Below are 23,430 nucleotides of genomic sequence, written 5' to 3'. Positions count from 1 at the left end.
GGACTTTGCACTGACCATGGGGAATGTTTAAGTAAGTCCCATGTGAAGAAGGCCGGGACTAAAGTATTATATTCATATTGTATCACACACTATTTTATTTATCGTGCACTAAGTCGGGGTCTTCACGGAAACAGTATCTCGCGCAGGGATTTACCTCCTTAGATTCTGCCCTAAGCGGGATATACTAAGTACATATAGCATCGTATGGTATGGTATGAATAAATAACTATAAACTCGGCGATATTAAAATTTTGAGAATATTAACACAATTTTGGTAGACATACAATATGATTTATACCTAGCAAAGGATAATGGACTAATTGTAAGCTTAAACGGTTAAACCAAAACAGTCTGATTAAAGTCTTCATTTTGGATAAGGATTAGAAAGACTTTAACTTTTTATAAGAGCAAAAGTCTACGTACATACTAAAGACCTTCCCTTCCTTTATTCTCTTCACAGTGCTTGCATGAAAATACAAGCGTTTACTTGTGATACACACATGTAACATGCATGTATATATTATTCCTATGACTTCGATATCAATTAGGTATAGACATGTAGATAAATTATTTTTTTCACATTAAAAATTTTCTTATCCTTGTCAATGATACTTTAAATAATATTATAATATATTATTTATATGCCCACACCGTTGTGCAATTATGCACATTGTACAATTCAAGACAACACTAAAACCAAACTTCCACATTTGGAGTACTAGTTTTATTATCTAAAAATTTTAAAATTTATCTTATTCCAAACATTTTTTATTTTCACATTTTTTTTGTTATTTTCGAGTATGAGTTCTACTCCCTCCGTCCCACCAGATTTTTGTTATTTTCGAGTATGAGTTCTACTCCCTCCGTCCCACCAGATTTTTGTTATTTTCGAGTATGAGTTCTACTCCCTCCGTCCCACCAGATTGTTTACGTTTGTTGTTTGCACACATTTTGAGACTCTTGTAAAGTATAGTTCAATAACTTTTTTTAAATTAATTTTTTTAAATAAAAGTTTAAACGTCAAACTCTTTTCTAGAAATTGTTTTAAAAAAAACATTATGGAACTGTACTTTGTAGTAACCTCAAAATGCGCATCAAAAAGTAGCGTAAAGAACGGATGGAGAGAATACTATCTAAATTTTTGCGGGTATCTTGCATATCTGATTATAAATTTTATTTGATCGCAATTTTTTTAGAAAATTATAATTTTATACCAGACGGTAGATCTCGCAAAATATACTTTCACGTAGTCTCTATATTAAGGTTGTAGCATAGCACAACAATACAAGAAAATCAGCATTCTCATTGTTCCCACAATTCATCAGACATGTCCAAGTCTAATTCTTCATTCACTTCTCCTACTCAAACTACCCCTGCAAACAAAATCTTCACTGTCAATGAACAAGGATGGGTGATCCAGATTCGAAAAACCCTCGAGGAAGAGTTCGAGGAAGAAGATAATTCAGAAAGCCCTGTTTGCATTTACTCTGTTCCTTCAACTCTGGTTTTCACATGTCCTGAAGCCTATACTCCTCAGCAAGTTGCATTAGGCCCTTACCATCACTGGCGCCAGGAGCTTTACGAGATGGAAAGGCACAAAATCGCGGCGGCTAGGAGAACCATGAGGCATGTTAAATGCTTTAAGGCCTTTCAGGAAATAGTTGATCAGTTTCATAAGCTGGAGCCAAAGATCAGGGCTTGTTACCATAAGTACCTCACTGTAAGTACTGAGACTTTGACATGGATGATGGCGATCGATGTGCCTTTCTTGCTCGAGTTTCTTGAGGGCTACGCGATGAAAGAAGGCATGTTGTTGAGCAGGTCTAAATCAAGACTGACATTGAGTGTTCTTGATGCTGCAGAGAGAAAGTCATCTCATATTGAGATCATGAGAGATATCTTGATGCTTGAGAATCAGGTTCCTCTGTTTCTACTGAGGAAGATGCTCGAGTTTGAACTGGGATCGGTGGATGCAGCTGATGACACTTTGCTAGCAATGCTGAAGGGCTTTTCAATAGAGCTGTATCCACTGAAAACACCCGAAAACTTACCAAAGATCCTGATCCATGACTCTGTTCATATTCTTGATTTCTTTTACCGCCTGCTGATGCCTAAAGACTTCGAAAAATCTCAAGTCACTGAGGATGAAGATTTTTATGGTGGAAATGAAAAGGAGGAAGAAATTACAATTGATGAAGAAACAAATAATCGTGTCATAAAGTTTTTCAATTCGATGTTTGCAACCCTGTCGAATCTGAATATACATCCGGTACGTTTTCTCAAGGCAATATTGAGCTCTAAGCCTCTGAAATTGCTACTCAAGATGCCATGGACAATCATCACAAAACTTCCCATACTCAACATGCTAAAAGAGCCTATTGAAAAGATATTTATGAGACACGAAAAAGAAGATGGGAAGGCTGAAGACGACGTCAGTCGCCCTCCACTGATTGAGGAGCTCACGATCCCTTCAGTCACAGTGTTATCCCAAGCCGGAGTGATCTTGGTGCCCACGGATGGAGGAATTTGTAGCACAAATTTCGACGTGAAGACACGTACCTTAAGTCTGCCTAGAGTGAACCTAGATGTCAATGCAGGTATTATCATGAGAAACATGGTGGCATATGAATCTTGTCATGCATCAGGGCCATTGATTTTTTCTCGTTACACGGAACTTATGAATGGCATTGTGGATACTAAGGATGATGTTAAGCTTCTCAGAGAAAAGGGGATCATTTTGAACCGTTTGAAGAGTGATGAGGAAGCAGCAGATATGTGGAATGGGATGAGCAGGTCAGTGAAATTGACAAAAGTGCCCTTCTTAGACAAGGTTGTTGAGGATGTTAACAAGTATTACAATGGGAGGTGGAAGGTTAAAGCTGAGAAATGCATCAGGAGTTACATTTATGGTTCTTGGAGGATTCTCACAGTGCTGGCCTGTATATTGATCCTTGGTCTATTGGCTTTACAAACCTTCTGCTCTGTTTATACTTGTTCTCGTGTGATTCGCCAGTATGCCACCCCGGATTCTACACAGCCTTGATCTTTATACTCCTGCAAATTTGTTTAATTAACATGTATTTATTGTTTGATGTTTTTGGTTTATTGTTTAATGAACATGTATTTAGTGTACATCTAAGAACATTTGGTTTCGAATATTGAAAGCATTAGTTTTGTTTTGTATGTAATTCAGTTTCAGATTATGGATAGAGGCCATCTCTGCATTTTCACTAGTGTTATGCTCAGAAGTTAGATCCTGTTTGAACAGAACAGGAACCCTGATTGTCTTAGAGTTATAACATGTCGTTTTCTTCATTTACTCACAATATTCCACAAACAAAAGCCGGAAATTTGATGAACATGAGGGGGTGATTCGAGTTAGGAATACAGAAGAGTTTGAAGGAAATGCTAATGAAATTGCAGTAGTATTTCTAGTTTTCCGACAACCCTGAAATTTACAAATCCTGATGCATACACTTCGCGACAAGTTGCATTAGGCCCTTACCATCATTGGCGTCAAGAGGTTTATGAGATGGAAAGGTACAAAATAGCTGCAGCCAGAAGAATCATGAAGAATCAAATTCCTTTGTTTAACTTTCTAGCAAGGAAAATGCTCCATTTTGAGTTGGGATCCTTAAATGCAACTGATGCCACATTGCTTTTGATGTTAAAGGGCTTATCCAAAGAGCTATATCCCTTCAAAATACTAGAAGAATTACCAAAGAATCTTATCAAAGAATCTGCTCATGTTCTTGATATTTTTACCGCCTCATGATGCCTAAGGTCTTCCCTACATTTCAAGTAGAACTCTTGCGTTGAAATGGAAAAAGACGTAAAACCTATCAATAATGAGGAAACAGAAAATCGCATCATGAAGTTCTTTAATGAGGCTGATGTAAAGCTTCAGGGGCAGAGGGGTATTATTGTTAACTGTTTGAAGAGCGACGCAGAAGCAGCAAATTTATGGAATGGGATGAGTAGGGCAGTGAAATTGAATAAAGTGTCGCTCTTCGACAAGGTGGTTGCAGATTTGAACAAGTATTATAATGGAAGGTATAAGGTTAAGGCTGAGAAATGCATTAAGAGTTGCATATATAATCTAGAGCTTATTGCACTTTGTAACCTCACACTTTGGCCAATTAGCAAATAAGATCCCACACTTTGAAACGTGACACTTTGTAACCCTAAGTTTCATTTTGCTTTCGGTTTGTAACCCGGGCCCACTAATATGTTAAAAATGAACGTTACCGTCAAGTGATTAAATATAATCATAGAAATGAATGGCCGCTGCTGATTCTTGTCGGATGCATCAAGATGATGAATATTGTAATTAATATTATAGTAGTACACTAATGAAAGCCATTTCTATATTATCACCGGCCTTCGCTTTCGCATCAAATATTATTGTTGCCCAAAAGAGTAAAAAGCCCAAGTCACTCTCTTCTCTTTCTTTGTTCAACTTTCGTGTTTGTCATTTGTATTTGGTTAAATGGTTATATATGATGAAATATTATTGTAGCCCATTGTAGTATTTTTGTGTGTTGAATTTTGGAATTTGATGAAAGTTTAAGGGGGAGTTTAATGATATCATGTTATGTTGAGGTGTTTATTTGGCTTCTTACTTTGAATTAAATATGAAGAGAAAGCAAAGGCCGGTGATAATGTAGAAATGGCTTTTATTAGTCTACTACTATAATATTAATTACAATATTCATCATCTTGATGCATCCCACAAGAATCAGCAGCATTCATTTTTATGATTACACTTAATCACTTGACGGTAACATTCATTTTTAACGGATTAGTGGGCCCGGGTTACAAACTAAAAGCAAAATGAAACTTAAAGTTATAAAATGACACGTTTCAAAATGTGGGTCTGATTTGCTAATTGATCAAAGTATGGGGTTACAAAGTGAAATAAACTTTATAATTTATTTAGAATTCTTACATTGCTGGCCAGTTTTGTGATAATGTGTTTATTGGCTTTACAGACATTGTGCAAAACATTTATTTTTTTGTCCTGGTGTGATTAGCCAAGCTGCAGCCACCTATCTTTCATTTAGAGCAATTTGCATCTTTCTGAGATACGAATTTAGTCTAAATATTTCATGTATCGATCAATCACTTGTATCTGAACGAAGCGGTGCACAAGGGAACTGTAATTATTTCTACTTACTGAGGTATAATGACAGACCGAGAAGCTCGACTAGAATTAGTTACAAAATTTTATAATGATAATTGAGGTGATGTTATTTATATGAATACACAGAGTCATTCTAGTAAAATTTAACATGTCATTTTGGAAAAGTTTGTATCTAATTTTGCGCATCAAGTATTTTCTCGATATAAATCTTTAGAAATTAAAATGTATGTGTTTTACCTCATTAAGAGCATATTCAAGAGAAATAGATATTGTGAGCTAAAAGTATGAATATAAATGATTTGGTAAGAGCAATGACAAGCATGAATAAATAATTAGGGTTGTTAACGAAACGAATTCGAAGCGAATATTTTAATTTTCATATTTGTATTCGTTTTAAGTATATATATTCGGATTTGTATTCATTTATTATCCGAATAATTATTTGTTTTTGTATTCGGATTCGGTTAAATTCACAAATTATTCATATTCGTTTAAAGTACTCATTTAAAAAAATGAAACTAAATAACTAAAGTGCTGGACCTTGACAAAAGTTATGAACTTCACCAATTCAAGCAAATTATAAAGTACAGATACTACAGTCATCCAACCCAAAAAAAAATAAAATTCAAATTACAACTAAATGTAAAAATTTGATATGCCTTAATTAATTCCAAGATCATGCGACAGAACCTCCCCTGACTCTTCATCCTCCTAAAAGAAATATTATGACAAGTGATATATTATTTTATATCATATTTTTATATATAATATAAAATAATATATATATATATATATATATATATATATATATATATATATATATATATATATGGGTGGGTTCTGGTACAAACTTACAAACTTACAAACTTTATACGTTCAACACATATATAATTTGAGTTCAACATTTTTTTAACATATTTTGTTGAACATCGATTAAAATTGTGTTGAAAAAGTACATAAACTGATTTTTCAATGTACGAACTAAGTTAAACGTATTATATAACTGATATTTATGTTTCTAGACCTCACCCAAACCCCAGAGATATAGTTTAAGCATCTTTATAGATATATTCAACACAATGATAATTAGTGTTCTACACCCGATGTTGAACCCCAGTTATAAATGTGTTGAAATCACGATTTATTTATGCGTTATTTTTAAAAATTGTGATGTTTTTTGAAGAATTTTCAACATGGATACTTTCTATAACTAAGGATTAACACGATGAAAGAATAAAAAAAAGTTTGTAAGTTTGTAACTTAAAAAAAAAATTATTTGATCCTATCCCTATATATATATATATATATATATATATATATATATATATATATATATATAATATCCGAATAATTGAGCGAATAACGAATACAAATATTTATCTATTCGAATTTGTATTTGTTAACAAACTGAATATTTTTTAAGATTTGAATTCGTATTTGTATTTGTTAACAGACGAACACGAATAATATTAAACGAATTTGAATACCGAACAATTCAATAAATATTTGTTTCCTTAATAGCCCTAAGCATGATAAGCTAAAAGGAAGTGCTGAGACCATAGACCTCAACTGGGAATTGTCTGAAACGGAATCTATGGGTTTAGAAATGACGAGGATTCTAAGTTAACTGAGAAGTTAACTATTTATACTCCAAACTATTGGAGGCATACAATTTATGTCTCGTCTAAAAGGTTAGCCAAGATTGCTTTAACTATTAGAAGAAAGGTATGAACATATAAATCCTATTTAAAAGGAGCTTGACTTCACTGTTATAAAATTTGTGAGTGTCCTACAAATGTATGATTGGGCTATCCATATACAGATAATTTCAACATTCAGCCTCATGAAAGGCCCAATGGGCTAATATTTTTAACAGATGCTACTGGGCTGATTGGGATAATCAGAACTATAAAGAGTTCAAGATGCTATCTGTATATAACAAAGTCCATTCACAATTAGTATTGGCCGCAAATGCACAATTTTACAAACATCAAATCATGTCATAATACTCCCTCCGTACCTCCCATTTCTTATCAAATGGGTTGGACACGGAGGTTAAGAAATATGTATAAAGTAGTGGAAAAGAGGAAGAAAATTGGTGAAGTGGTGAGACCCATTGATTTTTAATGTATAAAAAGAAGATAGTGGAGTAAAAGTAGTGTGAAAAAGAAAGAAAAGTGGAGAAGTGCCGGGACCCATTAACTATATTTGGTAAGTTTTGAAATGTAAAAAATTGGATGGGACACCTCAAAAAGGAAAGTTTAAAGAAATGGGAGAGACGGAGGGAGTACTAATTACTAATGTTATAGTAAGATTTTTTTTGATGAACATGCTACGAGTGAAATCACAAATTGTAAATACTACTATCATTAAGAGAAATATATTGATCCTTTCAATGACCTAAAAATAGACCCCATCAGATTAGACAATGGACACGAAATATACGAGACACACACACACAAAGCACAATCAGCTCTGCCGCGTATTTTGATCCTTCTGTGATGTATACAGTAGATGATGAGGTCGTTTGGGCAACTTTAAAAAAAGTGATTTCCTGTTTTAAAGTAAAAAATAGATTAGAAGTGAGAAATAAATAAGTTAATAAATTATTTGGAAAAAAAGTAAAAGCTCTGGGTCTGAGAGAAAAGTTAGTATTCTTAAATTCATAAAAGTGTTTCTACTTTTTTACACAAACGGGTCAAAAAAAGTAGGAGTTGATTCGTTAAAACAAACATGCCAATATCACCAAGAGACAAAGCACACCATCCAAATAATTAAATATCTTAAGCTAAAAGAGATACTCCATCCGTCCCATTCTAACTCATTTTGATTTTTTTTTACACATATTTTAAGGTGTTAAAAACATCACATCTAAACATAATTATTCTTTATAAAATTTATATCAAATGAAATTTTAGAATCTGAACTTTTATTCGATATAAGAATTGAATTTTTTTATTGAGTGTAGATATTGTTTTTTTACACCTCAATATACGTGTCAAAAAGTCAAACATCATTTAAATTGGTATGAATAGTTATATGGGTAAAATAATATATATATATATATATATATATATATATATATATATATATATATATATATATATATATATATATATATAGATGGGTTGGTTAAGTGAGGGATTATGTTTCCTAATGTGTTTGAGTAGAAATTAACATAGGAATAGACACGGTCAGTATATATTTTGTTTTCTTATACTTTTCTATAATAAAATTAGGATTTATAAATTAACTACAAAAAAATATAACCAAACTACTCCCTCCGTCCCGCCAGATTCATTACGTTACTTTTTGGCACGCATTTTAATGCTCCTATAAACTATATTTCTATAATGTTTTTTTTATAAAAAAAATCCTGAATAAAAGTTTGATGTCTAAACTTTTATTCAGAAAAAAAATAAATTTAAAAAAAAATTATTGAACTATCTTTTATAAAAGTCTCAAAATACGTACAAACAGTGAGCGTAAACTACCTGGTGGACGGAGGAAGTACTAATTATTGGTATGTTATTATAATTTAGTGAGATTATTGCACTTTGTACCCCTAGACTTTAGGTCATTAGCAAATAAGTACTCATACTTTTTAATGTGGCAGTTCGTACCTCAGAATTTGTATTAGTTTTCAGTTTGTAATTCTGGCCAACCACTCCGTTAAAAACAGCCATTAACTTTAACTGTTTGAGAGGTAACAGTGTATATTAGTTTCTAAGGGCAAACCCAGCAGTGATCCAAAGATCCAAATTTGGGGCAGATTACCCCAAATTCTGCTACAACAGTGATCCAAAAAGTGATCCAATTTTGGATTTGTGAATAGTACTGATCCATATTTGGATCAGCACTGTTCACTGATCCAAATTTGGATCACCTACTTTATTATAAAATAATGATTTTGTTAGATACTTGTGCCACTACACCACAGATTGCTTATAGCAACGCGGAGCAAACATTGCCCTATGTGCTACATTTGTTGCAATAGGTCCTATAGCAATAAAAATGCAAAATTTTGGTGTTGCATCTGACCGCGTTGCAATTGGTGGATTTAGCAACAAATATATCCCCATACAGCAATGAAATTAGTTTATTGGAATAAATCGATATAGTAACAAATGTTTGTCTACAGCAACGCATTTCTTGTAATGCATTAGCTTAACTTTGTATCATTTGAATGTCTTTAAGGCAACAAATATTAGACCAATTGCAATGAATTTTAACCAAGATATAGCAATGTTTTCGCCCATATTGCAATATTTTTATACATTTTTTGCAACAGATTTCGATACAATAGCAACAAATTTTTTTAAAAAAAATGAAAAGGTCATTGCTGCAAATACAAATAGCCAGGCATATATAGCCAAAAATTTCAATTGTCTATTCAGAATTCCAATTAGCATCAAGTAGCCAACAATCCAAAAGCGGTACCATGACCGTGACAATAGAGACTAGACATATTCCAATCTAGGTCGCATACTTAAATAAGCCATTATAAGGTCAAGGCATAATTTAAACAAAAGACTTGGTCTACTAGATGGAGCTAGATAATTGCTAAGTTAATTCGACATAACAAAGGATCAACTAGGTAGAGTCATCTCCATCATCTGAACCGACCTCATCATCTCTGTCATTTGCAGATCCATCCCCATATATCGCCTACATCGTCATCATCTTTGTCATTTTCTTCTCCATCGTCCTCATCATCTGATCCATCAGTTTCGCCACACAATTCTTCTACATTGACATTTAAAGTGAGATTTATTTCTGCAAGTCTCCTCAAAATTCACTTTTTCCTACACCTTCCTCCAGTAACATGAATATAATCAGCATACAAGAATATTACCTGCTTGGCAGCCTGACTTCATCTGATATTTTTTGGAGTATCATCTTCATTGTTTACCAAAAACATGCAATAAATAGATAATTATAATAGCTAAATTATGACAAAGAACCGCAATATCAGGTAAATAACTCATGTCGCCCCGGTCCTATCTGAAAATCACCATCATTCTATTTTCGTGAGTAAAAGCCATAATAACCACATAAACCTGAACATTTTCATCAAAACACAACCGTAAAAAATCATATAAGCACTGTTTTTTAAAACCCCCAAATCAAGCGAAATCAAGCGTATGATATATATACAAATTCAATTAAACTTCTGAGATATGTATATAAGATAAATATATATATGTGTAAGCTAAACAAAGAAATAATATGTATGTTCAAGGCTTGCCGAAGAGAAATAGAGGAGAAGAAGGAACAACCGGAGAAACAAAACAAGAGAAAATGGGAGGAAAAAGAACAAAAGCGGCGGATCTGTGGTTCATAGGGTTTGTATAATGAATAGGGTAGACTATCATCCTTTATATACACTTGTGAATGGGCCTTGTATCACTGGGCCTAAGGTGCTTATGTGTGTGTGTGTTCCTGTGTCCATATTTCAGATTAGTTTGAAGTATTTCGATTTTACCCGACCCAGTTTTTATGGTATTATTTTCTTGTGCCTGACCTTACCCTAAATTTAAAACTCACAAACTAGATTCTTAATTTTTTCCAATCTGTATGTGTTGAATTTTACTACCTAAAACTAGGATTGCTCATTTTACGAATACATTATTTATTATTTCTCAAATATATAGGTCATCTTATTTCACCTAAATAAATTTTTGAAATTTTAAGTGAAAATGGGAAAAGAAAGTGATCACATGCGTCCGAATGGGGTTGCATATGTCACGCCAGACCCACATTCTGTGGATCCTGGCCGCAACTCCAACTCCGTTATCCTGTCTTATATTACAAATACTTGCCCCATAAGTTCAGGGGGTTGATCATTAACATATGATTCAATCTAAAGTATTATTACAATACATGATCCACAATTATAATATACAAAGATAACTATGGTCACCCTCGCCACGGGAACCAGAAGTACATTTTCTCGTGCTATACATCCAACAACAAGATCAGAATCAGAATACCAAATGATCCCCAAAATTTTCGTTTTCTGGTAAACGAGCATGTAATCTTTTTTTCCTTGCAAGTATCTCATAACCTGCTTGATTGCAATTCAATGATGAATTCTGAATTTACTCGAATATCTGTTTAACATACCGATAATGAATGTCAAATCCGGTTGGGCACTGTTCACTGATCCAAATTTGGATCACCTACTTTATTATAAAATAATGATTTTGTTATTTCTATATGTTTCGTTTATCGGACTTAAAATTAATTTGTGATTATTAATATTTAATTAATAATAATTTATAATTAATAATAAATAAAATTAATGTTTTAGTAAAAACTTACAATAATAGGAAAGCAAATTTCATTGAAATTAAAAAAAAAGTGTACATTACATGCATAAAATTATAAGCATATAAAATGTATAAAATAAAATTACAATACCGGAAAACGATTAGAAAACAGTACGATAAATATAAATTTTTGATTTAGTCGAACAGATTATTTCTGTTTCCTTCAAGATAATCAAAATATTATTCGTAGCTATTCGTATTATTTTGAGATCCTTGAGCTTCATCTTCATTTCCTTGGTTTTGAGATACTTTGATCGATGTTTAAAAAAAATATTTAATTAATTAATTAAATATAATATAAGTAGTTAATAATGATTAAAAATTAAATTTAAGATTATATAGTTTAATATTTATATTACAAAAAGTAATTTGGATCAGAATTTGAATCACGCTGCTGGAGTTGGTCAGAAATTTGGATCAAAATTTGGATCAGTTGGTGATCCAAATTTGGATTTTTGGATCACAACTGCTGGAGATGGCCTAACAGCTACTTTCCCCCCTCTAACCCCTCAAAGTTTATGTATTATATTTTGAAATTATTTCTGAACACACACCACGATGTAAATAAATTTAAAATAAATTTTCATATTCTAATTCTAAATACATATTTTTTTTAAAATAATAATACATACTTTTTTACAGAAGTCCCAAATTTTAAATAATTTTCAGATTCTAAATCTAAATACATATTTATTTTTTTACATCATTGTGTGTGTTTAGAAATAATTTCAAAATATAATAAATAAACTTCGAGCGGTCACAGGGGCTAAAATAACTGTTAGAAACTAATATACACACTGTTACCTCTCAAACAGTTAAAATTAACGGCTGCTTTAACGGAGTGGTGAGACAGAGTTATAAACTGGAAGTTAATACAAATTTTGGGGTACGAACTGCCATGTTTCAAATGTGGATATTCATCTGCTAATGATCCAAAATTTAGGAGTACAAAGTGTAATAACCTCAAATTTAGTAGATACCCTTCCATAGTTTTGTATTGTCTATTTGTTAGAGTGAAATTGCTAAAACAATCTCTGATTCCACCGGTACGAATATCTGATATAATGTTAGAGAGATATACATGAACATTAATTGGACGTAAATATTAGCATATGCAGTCAAATAATTGAACGGGAGCTTGTGAGTGACATAGCTAAAGGGCCTAAAGAAAAAAACAAGGCCATGTTTCAATTTGCCGAGCAGGTGGATGATAAAATTAGGGAGGACAAGGGATTGAGCATTACATGAATACGGTAGGCAAGATTATGATTGGGTCCTTTATTTCTCCACCAGTTACAACCTGCACCTCTCCCTAACATTTGTGTCTTCATTTGGTGCCATTCATATCTAGCTAGGCTCTTTCTATCTTAGTCTCCTAACCAACTGTTACTCTGTTAGGTAAGAGGTGCATGTAGCAATTACAGGGTTACTCCTTGCTTGCATCATGTTCCTTCGCATTTCAACTGCAATCTGAAATTTGATAATAAACATGGAACTAAATTTTAAAATTTTATATATTAAAATTAAATTACGGATGAATTTGATATTAACCGAATTTTCTAAATGATAGTTCCGGTACTTTTTCTACATACATACTCTTGATCATGACATTTATGTAAATATACATAAAAATTACAAATACATAATATGTACAAATATGAATGGTCAAATGCAATTATATATATATATAAATATATTCATAAATATATATTATATAACACGCGCGCGCACACATATATATAATTTGATGCCTCTTTATAAATATTATTCTAGATATCGGTATTAATCGTCTTAGTTTGTTAAGAACCCATCCAGATAATAGTAGGTATTTAGTTATTCCAAAATCGTTCAATAATTTTATAATCGTAGATCGTTCAATAACCTCGTTCTGATACCATGTCAAAAAATTAGTTACTCTAAAATCTTAAAATGTTAGAGGAGGTCACTTATAGATCCTATACTTTATATTTCATCATAGATTATACTCTCTCCGTCCCAAAAATATTGATATGCTTTGACTTTCACGGAGATTAAGAAAAAAGGTAGTAAAAGAAATTAAATTAGTTGAAAAGTTGGTAAAGTGATGGGACCCATCAAAATTTTAATAATAGATTTGAGATAGTGGAGGAAAGTAGTGGGTGTAATAGTTTTTATATTATTATAAAATAGAGATAGGGGAAGAAGTAGTGAGTGTAATAGTTAAAAGTAGTGTTCAAAAATAGTAAGTATAATAGGTTATTTTTTTTGGGACTTCCCAAGAAGGAATAAGTGTCAATTAAAATGGACGGAGGGAGTATATGTTTTTGTGATATTTTTGGACCAGTGCATATAAATTACGTTTCGTCACTCAAATAATTTTTGACAAGGTCGGAAGTTGGTACGATTATGGTTAATAATTTACTGGACGTAACGAAGAGCCGAAACCACGTAGAACTGTCCATGCCATCGTGTTTAATAATGTAAAAAATAGAGCAATTTCTGGCTTAGCTAAAAAATTAGACTTGACATCTTCAGCTTATCCACATGACGACATGCATATCAAATAATTATTAAGAAGCCAAGACCAATCAAGATCTTTTTTTCCTTTAAATTTTATTACACCTGGTTGGCTAGTGATTCAGAATATGCAACAGTAATGTCAATGATGCATGGTGTAAATATCGTTGTCTATCATGTTTGATGTCACAAAAATCTACTCCATATGTCCCATTTTAAATGATCCTTATTCATTTTTGGGACGTCCCAAAAAGAATGAACCTTTCATACTTACTATTTTTTAACACCACTTTGCACTATTACACCCACTACTTTCTTCCGCTATCTCCATTATATAATAATATAAACACTATTACACCCACTACTTTCCTCCACTATCTCAAACCTATTATTAAATATTAATAGGTCTCACCATCTTACACACTTTTCAACTAAACTTACTACCTTTTTCTTAATCTCCGTGAAAGTCAAACCAGCTCATACATTTTGGGACGGAGAGGGTATTTATTAAGTATTATATCAATATAAACACGCGGCCCAAATATATAAATTTATAAACTGCCGTTTACGTACTGTGAATCAGTGAAGTAGCCCTTTGTAGGAATAAAACGACATTACACACCGTAATTGATCATTTAAGTTTACTCCCGCGCGCGAAAGGCTTAATATTTGTTGACAACAATTTTATTATATTCAAAAAGCTTCTTTAAAAAATTTAATATTTCTTAGGATAAGTATGATACAGGGGAGCAGTATCTATTTGTTTATGTAAGCAAGATGTAATATTTAAGCTGCAATAATTGTAATTTTTACGGATCTGATGTTAGTATGTTATATCAGATAATCGAAAACGTGTTTATCGTTTTGTTTTGCGTCCAATCCACTACTATTTCTGGCTTTAGCTTACTGGAGTATCACGGATTGCTTCTGCAAATTATTTATGTACGTAATGATCTAATAATATTATTTATCTTGTTAAAATATGTTAATATATAATTTAAAATTTAGAATGAATTTAATAATTACACTCGATATTCGATCTCGTTCTGTTTTATTTTTTAATGTGTTTTCCATAAAGTTCAAATTATGCTTTTAAGTATCATGAGAAGGTATTTTATCAGTATTATTAAAATATATTTTTTTTGAAGAAAAAGTATTATTAAAATATTATATCTTCTTTCAATTAGTATTACTTATATATGACCAGTTTTAATATTTTATATAAAGTAATATTTTGTGTTTGTACTTAGGATATCCAAATATTTTCGTATCTTCAATAATAAAGTTTGCATATTAAAATATTTTATAGTTAAAAAATAAAAACAGGATATAATCGCGTCCGATTTATGAATCAGAAATTTGTACAGCCTCCACGTAATGACTTTTTGTAATTATGTTTTATATTCCGAAAACTAAGTTTAAAATGACGTTTGGTATAAGATACGAATGAATGCAACTTCACCTTAATCTAACCTATACAATCATTGGTGCTTTGAATACACGGCACCTGTACTACCACCAATTATTTTCGTTAATTTACTGTTTAATAATTCGATTTTTTTATGGTGTGTCCATGGGCACATGCTAAGCGCGGAAAATTTTGTGCTTGGATCATTTTGATTGGCTCCTATCTCATGATAATGGTGGACCCCCTGCAAATACACCAACCACACCAATCAAAATCCCCCAAATACAAAAATTTCCGCGCTTAGCATGTGCCCATGGGCACACACTAGCCAAACCGTTAATAATTATACTAGGTGGTGTTCGGTGTCCACTTCCTTCCTCTCTTTTTCTCATCGGGTACGCCTAAACATCAATACATCAATGACAAGTCTAAATCAATTTTAAAAATTGAATCTTCTGACCACAATCCGGCAAGATGTACTCCCTCAGTAATTCTCATTCTTACTGTTTTTTTCTACTCGACAAGCATTTTAATATTCTTATAAATCATAGGACATGTTTGGTTGAGAGAAGCAGAAGTTGTTTCTGGTTTCTGCTTCTCTTGACCCGTTTGTGTAAAGAAGTAGAAGCACTTTTAAGAAGCTGAGAATGCTAACTGCTCTCTCACACTTCTGCTTCTTTTCCAAACACTTTATTAACTTATTTACTTCTTACTTCTACTCCACTTTTTTACTATAAGCAAAAAGTCACTTCTTTTAAATTAACCCAAACGGCCCCATAATTTCGTAACTTATTTTTGAGATTTTTTTTGTGTATAAAAATTCAAATATCAATTTTTTATTAAAAAAATTACAAAACAATATTTTCTAAAAAACATTAAAAATACATGTCAAACTCTGGTTCCCAAAATAACCTAACTACTTTGGGGACTCGGGGAGTATTTGATTAATCAATCACAAATTGACCAGTTATTACTCACCGTGTGTTGCTACTAGAAATGGAGTAGAAGTAGCACAACGTCAAAATAGTTGGCAATTATTTCAACTGAAAGTTAAAATATTTGTCATATTTGCGGAGTACCGTTTCTCCTTTTATACTCCTATAATCAACTTTAATGTTATTGATAATTAAATGGAATGATCTTTCATGGAGACAAAAATTAATCCATGTATATCTGCTGAAACTAATGCTATATAAAATATAAATCAGTTTTAAATGGTCGGACTTCTTTCTTAATAATCAGTTTAATTTTCAACCATACTTGGTGAAAATATCGAGGAAGGATTTTCTGTATACTCTAATGTTGTGTTTGGTTGGGTGAATGAATTTAAAAAGAATAAAATGAAATTTACGTTATGTTATGGGCAAATGTTTAAAATTTTCATTTTTTTTCTCCATTTCATTCTTTGCATCCTATGCTAAAGATCACAACTCCAATTTGAGAAAAAAAATTGTTAAGCACATCGGTAACCGGAATGGCCGGTGAATTCAGTTTAATCAGTTAATTGGTAGTTTAACGGTACCGCCAATAGCAAGTTACCCACCGCCGAAAATGTCTAGAACGTGCTTTCCTTATCTTCAACTCTCTCCCAAGTCCCAAGTCCAACCTAGTATATATAAGTCTACTGCATTATGTATCCCCCTTCATTGAGTTCTGTCTGAATATTTATTCAATTTTATTACATTTCTGCCCTTCAAACACCTCTTATTTACATTTCTGCCATTCACTTCATGACATTTGCTCCCAACGCGGTAACACAGCACCACCATCTCGCCGCCGATTGAGCTAGCTTGCCGGAAAACTCGCCGGAAATTAACACCGACTGAGTGAAAATTACCCGATTTAAATCATGTCATCACCGAAGAATCATCGGAAAAAGCACGAAGAAAAGAGCCGAAAACCGTCGTCGTTCCACGGCAGAACGGCGGAGACGATGGCGGTGGCGAAGCTTAATAGGCCGAGGACGGCGCCGGACCTGTTTCCCGGAAGAAGAGTTGCCGGAGTAGCTTCGCCGGAGGTGAAGCCGACGAAGTTGACGAAGCTGTTGTTGAACGTGACTGTGCAACGGAGTTTAGGTGCCGTGATGGTGATCATGTCGCCGGAGTCAACTGTCGGGGACTTGATCGCGGCGGTGCTACGGCAGTATGTTAAGGAAGGGAGGCGCCCGATTTTAGAGTCGACGAATTGCGATGATTTTGATCTTCATTACTCGCAGTTTAGCTTGGAAAGTAAGTAATTTTCTCATGCAGTATTATTCTTCCGAGATATTCGGGGCTAAAATATTGATATATTTTAACACACCGAAGCGGAATTTTAATTTCCGCTAATTTTTATTGCAATCTTTTTATAAAAAATATTTTGCTAACAGAACTTGGATACTGTAAATATATACAGGTCTGGATAAGGAGGAGAAGTTGATAAACTTAGGATCAAGAAACTTCTTTTTGTGCCCGAAAAAATCGGATACGATGGCCGGAATAAGGCCGGGAAGTTGTTCGAAGGAGGGTGAGTTATGCCCTAGAAAGTCGAAAACGGTGGACAATTGCGGCGGAGTAAGGGCGGCAGCTTGCTCGAATGAAGCTGAGGAAGAATGGATGACACAGATTGCATGGCTTAAATTGATGGAGCTCTTGTTATGATCCAAACAGAACCCCCATGCTAGTACTATATAAATCTGTACATACGTTAGAAGTGCTATGGTTTAGTACTATCTCATGTTCAATAAATTAGGGAATTCATGTACATAAGCCTGCAGTCGAAACTGCTGTTTGCTATCACGTACAGTAAACAGTCAGTACTCCCTCCGTCTCATTCATTTCAATTTTTTTTATAATTTTAGCGGAAGTTAAAAATGTAATACAATTATGGAAAAGACGTAAAAGAATTGATTAGAACGGAAGATATGATTTATCCAATCATCTAAAAGAATCAATTACCTACCCTTACCAAATTGAGAAACATACATAGTAACAAAAATTCCAAGTAGTTGTAAACAAATTAGTAGACACGAGATCAATAATTCCAGGTAGCCACAGAATAATCAGTAGATACAAGCAAAGCTATCCATAACAAAACATATTATAGTTGAATTATCAAGGCAAGCTCGTGTCCAGTGTTCACAGGTGCGTATAAAATATCAAAAGTAGAAGACTACCAAACAATATACTTGACCATCCTAAAAATTAGCTCCTTCGAAAACACACTGAATTATTATAAACCTGCCAAAATTTGCTAGTAAATATTTACATCTGGACTTATAATTGCTAGCTCATTTGCAGACCGTAAACTAGTACTCGAAAATATTCACATCTGGACTTGTAATTGCAACTCATTTGCGGACCCGTAAACTAGTGGTGTTGGTGCCCTAAATTGTCACGTCGCAATATAAAGAATCCAACAAATTGTGTCACACAACTTCATCATTAAATACTGTCTATCAACACTATATAAGATTCTCACCACCCAAACCTACCTAATAAATCAATAATGTGAACATCTATTTTTATTTTCAATGTCCTTGAGCCACACATCTATAACCAATAACTAACTAGTAATCATACACATTATGAAATTCTAAACCAACTGTGTTCGAACTTCGAACACTGCTTTCGTAGATCATTCAAGTAAGTTTAGAAGAAAAACTAGACAATGTCATAGAGCATTGTCACATCTATTACTAATTCATAACGTGCAGTTTTTATATAAGCTAAAATAGGAGAGATAATAGGATCAATGCACAAGGAAGTGACAGATTATCTCTCGGAAAACTGTTGAATTCCAATGTTATAAATTAGATATTCAACACAAAAGTACAAACTCAGTTGATCAACAATTCACAATAGCTAACCATTTCCAAGACTATGGAAAATTTGGAAACAGGAGATAATATATTATAATAGAAAACCTCGAAACAGACAATGTTCAAACACTAGAACTCACTTCAGCATACTTCTAAGCGTAACTGACCAAGCAAGACCAATGCAGCAATAACTACAGAGCAACCACACTTTATTTGCCACCGTGCTTTGCCTTTGAATGAGACTCCAAACCCTTTTCCGAGTTAAATGTCCTGCAAAATAGTTGAGGAGATTAGTCTCAGCTTTAAAAGAAATATGAAACAAACACTAAGCAAATGAAGTTGTGCATAAACGAACTTGCTACAGCTCTTGCAAGTGACTTGTCCACTTGATTTGGGTGTTTCCGCTGCTTTTTTATCCGATTTCTTTGCAGGGTGTGGAGTTGCTGTGTGGGCACCCTTCTTACCATCTGCAGAAGTTGGTACTAAGTAATTCAGCATTAAAAAACAATGAAGTTGCACAGAAATGGTTTGCTACAATTTCGTGATTACAAGGCAACTGAATCTTAAGTGCTATACACATTCTCTAACTAAGCATCAACGTATACAACTACACTGTTAATATAATATCTTACCTGTTTTCTGAGGGGTTTCAGTCTTGGACTTCTTAATAGAAGCTGGAGTTTTAATTTCAGAGCCTGAAGGTCTTTTCTTGGATGACTCAACCTAAAAAGGGTGCCAAAGAGATTAAAATACAACAGGTGAATTTATTGTAGGAAGAATTAAGTGACCATATGAAGAAGTACACAACGATATGTGTTATTACCTTCTTAGGTGTCTCCTCATCTTCAGACATGCCATCATCTGAATCATCATCATCTAGATCATCTTCAGACTGAAATGAAACATGTGACAAACCATAAATGCCACCTAAACTTATAGCAAAAAACAACCATCTCCACAATCATCAGTAAAACATGTATATCAAGGATAAACAATTGGACAAATCATTAAATTTCATCTCTACAAACCTTTTCAACTGGAAGAATTGGAAAATAAACATTAGAGCATATGATAAGGGGCCAAGATAAAAATCAAGGCAAGAGATATCAGATATTAATTTTCTATAGGTATTTTTTTTTTTTTTGCCAAATTTTCTATAGGTATTAATTTACCTCATCATCACTATCTTCGTCTGAATCTTCACTATCATCTGAATCTTCTTTTTTGGGATCCACAAGTGTCACCTTTGGCTTTGCAGAGGTTCCTTCCTTGGCAGCAGCAGCCTTAGATTTAGCAGGTACGGCTGCTTGGACATCAGCCACAGGTTTACCTGAGAAAGTAAAATATTCAAAATATTTATATGCTACAAAAAAACAAATAAATGCATTGAAAAGACAGTATACTATTATTAACTATACAACATTTACCCTTTTCAATGATCTCCTCATCCTCACTCTCGTCCTCATCCGAGAAATCTGAAAATTTTAAGTCAGGCCTCGCTGAATCAGATACAAATAACAGAAACTTACAAATAAAACATCAAAATACTGATTTAGCAAAAAATAAAACATCAAAATACTCACCCTCACCAAATTGTCCATCATCATCAGTGGAGAAAATGACAAAAGTCAAGGAAACATTATATAAAAGTAGAAAACTAACATCAGTTACTTGAGAAAAGCTATTAGTAACAAACATATTTGAACAGAGTTTTTGGATTAATCAACAACATTAAACAAAGAACTTCTCAGCCAAACTCTTAATCAGTTAATTAATATAAACAAAACGTTTCCAGGACACAGTTTGCTAATGCTTGGCATTAGTTTCAGAAAAGAGAGAACGCGGATATAAACCCAATAAATGGGGAGAAATATATCACAAAGAAAAGGATATTCTCCCTCGGCAGCAGCAGTGTAACCGCAAAAGTAGAGACTTCCATCTTTCCAGTCATGTGAGAGCGTAAAATCTTTCTCGAGCACTAAATCAAACATTATTTGAGGAGCCTTCTCAGCTGAGAGTGTTCCAATAACATATTTCTTGTCATCGACTTGCAAACGAACTGGCACATAATTGGCAGATTTCACATTCTTCACTTCTCCAAGCGCAACCTGAAGTTTTTACATTTCAAAAACATATACACGTCACAAAAATTTGTTGGCAGACACATATTTTATAAGGCTGGAGACCACAATATGAGACAAACAAATTATAAGTAACCTGAGAGATATGAATGAGTTCTCCATCTTCAGGGGCAACGTGTAGTGGCTCTCCGGCTTTAACTTCAACTCCTGGTTGATCATTATCAAAATACAGTCAAAACCACAATATGCATATGAACACAATGTAATTACTTATACACAAGAAGTTTAACAAACTAAACGACTATATAGGTATTTACTTTCTTCAATCAATACCCTCCCCCCACCGTTCAAGTGAAAGTATCTACTGTTCCGATAAAAAAAATGCACAAGAAAAAAGCAAAAACAATTCCTCAGAAAACATGCCATTTCAAACAAGAGGCCAGCAAAACCCACAAACAAAGCTCAAACCCAACACAATCACTCCCATACCTTAATTGACCAAAAATTATCCCGAAAATTAGGTACCATTTTAAGTGTCACAAAATTAAGTGACCCGTATCCCCAAATCACCACCCCAATCTAACACAGCAATCTAGGCATCAAAGCCTCAAACATGCGATTGTACAGATTTTAAAAAGCTAAGCTTTAAAGAAAACCCGCATAATCCATAACTAAAATCAACGAAAATCAACAGCCCAGTATATCATTTAACAAAATGCATACATATATATCGACAAGTAATCACAATCAATGAATCAAATGGTTAAAATTTATCAAAGAGTGTGTATATTTATAAATATATATATACACAAACACATACATAAAATGAAAAAGGTGAAGAAAGAAAGATTACCCCAAAACTCCATAGCAGAAATGATAGAAAGAGATAAAGGGTTTTTGAAGCTAGAGAGATTGTGAGCGAGAGAGAGAGGCTGAAACAATGTTTGATTTATAAAGCAACGAGAGAGACTAGGGTTTTACGAGGGTTCTTCGATGTACTGTATATGTGTCTGTGCAGGCGCAGAATTGGGCTCGTAGCTGGGCAGTCATGCGTATTTGGGCTTTTTAATTTTTAATTTGTTTATCTATGTTTTTCCTATGTTATAATTTTAATTATTTTAATACTAACTCAAACTGACAAAATCGGGCTTATAAATGTTAAATTGAACTTATTCAAAAAAATAAAAAAATGTTAAATTGAACTTATAAAAATTGTAATTTTTGTTAAATAAATTTATGACCATTTGAAAATTTAGATCTTGTTCGATTAAATTAATTTATGATCTGTTTTGATATAATAACATGTTTGAATATATATATAAAAAGAGATTTAAATTCATTTAAAATCCACAACATTCAAAAAAAATTTGAGAATTGAAAATAAAGTTTCAAATTAATCATTTGAAATCTAAATATCAAAAAAATTGAAATAAAATACATTTTCCCAAATACAATCTTGATAAATTTTTGAATTGAATCGAGTTGATGGGATAAGAAATAAATTTAATTTGAGGAAAAAAAATCAAAAATTCATGCTGGATAAGTTTTCTGCTAATACACCTCAAGTTCACAATATTTATACATCTAATCTAAAATTCAATCTACGAATTTAAATATTTAGTAAAAATAAATATATATACACATTTTCAAATGATTTAGTAATGTGAATCATTATTATTTTTTACAAAAATTATTTATCAATATTTATCATTAACATTATATAATAAATAATTTTATTATAAATCAATACTCACCAACTTAAATTTACATCTAAAAAAATTCAGTTAAAATATTTTAACATAACTTTCACATTTGTATGATCATATGGCAAAAAGAACATCGATTATTGTTAATCGTACTAATAAAAACAATACTAGTACGACCTTTAGAAACTCCAAGCTTGTTTAATTTTTTATCTTAAATACAAAAATTGAAAATGGACTTCAAAATGAATTGAAGATAGTTCAAGACCATTCAATAAGACTGATCTCCGGATCAACACATGAACATTAACTAAGAAAAATTTACATTTACATTTTCTAATGAGTTGCAATCAGGCGAAAGAGAATATAATTACAATATGTTCTGCAGGAATATATTAATATACAATATGTTCCAATGTCCCATATTTGAAAACTGTCATATTCAAATTCAAATATAAATATTTAATA

General features: G+C 32.7%; 3 protein-coding genes and 1 long non-coding RNA gene across 4 annotated transcripts; 2 read left to right on the top strand and 2 right to left on the bottom strand.

Moving 5' to 3' along the window:
* Positions 1 to 1,270: 1,270 nt before the first annotated feature.
* LOC108217901 (putative UPF0481 protein At3g02645) lies at positions 1,271 to 3,132 on the top strand. The gene has a single exon (XM_017390806.2). It carries the CDS (start codon positions 1,328 to 1,330, stop codon positions 3,041 to 3,043), a length of 1,716 nt encoding a protein of 571 aa, XP_017246295.1. The 5' UTR covers positions 1,271 to 1,327; the 3' UTR covers positions 3,044 to 3,132.
* A 6,378-nt stretch (positions 3,133 to 9,510) lies between these two features.
* On the bottom strand, positions 9,511 to 10,632 carry LOC108218200 (uncharacterized). The gene is made up of 2 exons (XR_001806310.2): positions 9,999 to 10,632; positions 9,511 to 9,889 (listed from the first exon to the last, which is right to left on the bottom strand). It is a non-coding gene; the product is annotated as an uncharacterized LOC108218200 (long non-coding RNA).
* A 6,388-nt stretch (positions 10,633 to 17,020) lies between these two features.
* On the top strand, positions 17,021 to 18,294 carry LOC108216537 (uncharacterized protein At4g22758). The gene is made up of 2 exons (XM_017389326.2): positions 17,021 to 17,607; positions 17,774 to 18,294. Exons 1-2 carry the CDS (start codon positions 17,229 to 17,231, stop codon positions 18,016 to 18,018), a joined length of 624 nt encoding a protein of 207 aa, XP_017244815.1. The 5' UTR covers positions 17,021 to 17,228; the 3' UTR covers positions 18,019 to 18,294.
* An 837-nt stretch (positions 18,295 to 19,131) lies between these two features.
* Positions 19,132 to 22,285, bottom strand: LOC108216095 (histone deacetylase HDT1). The gene is made up of 10 exons (XM_017388771.2): positions 22,113 to 22,285; positions 21,396 to 21,466; positions 21,072 to 21,286; positions 20,762 to 20,787; positions 20,606 to 20,653; positions 20,351 to 20,508; positions 20,002 to 20,070; positions 19,811 to 19,901; positions 19,534 to 19,645; positions 19,132 to 19,448 (listed from the first exon to the last, which is right to left on the bottom strand). The coding sequence occupies exons 1-10, from the start codon at positions 22,123 to 22,125 to the stop codon at positions 19,388 to 19,390; spliced, it is 864 nt and encodes a 287-aa protein (XP_017244260.1). The 5' UTR covers positions 22,126 to 22,285; the 3' UTR covers positions 19,132 to 19,387.
* Positions 22,286 to 23,430: the final 1,145 nt, after the last annotated feature.

Source organism: Daucus carota, chromosome 4 (assembly GCF_001625215.2).
Source record: "Daucus carota subsp. sativus chromosome 4, DH1 v3.0, whole genome shotgun sequence".
Classification (NCBI taxonomy): domain Eukaryota; kingdom Viridiplantae; phylum Streptophyta; class Magnoliopsida; order Apiales; family Apiaceae; genus Daucus; species Daucus carota.
This window is presented reverse-complemented; position numbering and strand designations above follow the sequence as displayed.

Coding starts and splice junctions, on each gene's coding strand:
- LOC108216095 (XM_017388771.2), bottom strand. Junction 20,788..21,071: donor ACTGCTGCTGCCGAGGGAGA/ATATCCTTTTCT, acceptor CATTTTCTCCAC/TGATGATGATGGACAATTTG. Junction 19,646..19,810: donor TGAAACCCCTCAGAAAACAG/GTAAGATATTAT, acceptor CAACTTCTGCAG/ATGGTAAGAAGGGTGCCCAC.
- LOC108217901 (XM_017390806.2), top strand. CDS start 1,328: ATGTCCAAGTCTAATTCTTCATTCACTTCTCCTACTCAAACTACCCCT.
- LOC108216537 (XM_017389326.2), top strand. CDS start 17,229: ATGTCATCACCGAAGAATCATCGGAAAAAGCACGAAGAAAAGAGCCGA. Junction 17,608..17,773: donor CTCGCAGTTTAGCTTGGAAA/GTAAGTAATTTT, acceptor AAATATATACAG/GTCTGGATAAGGAGGAGAAG.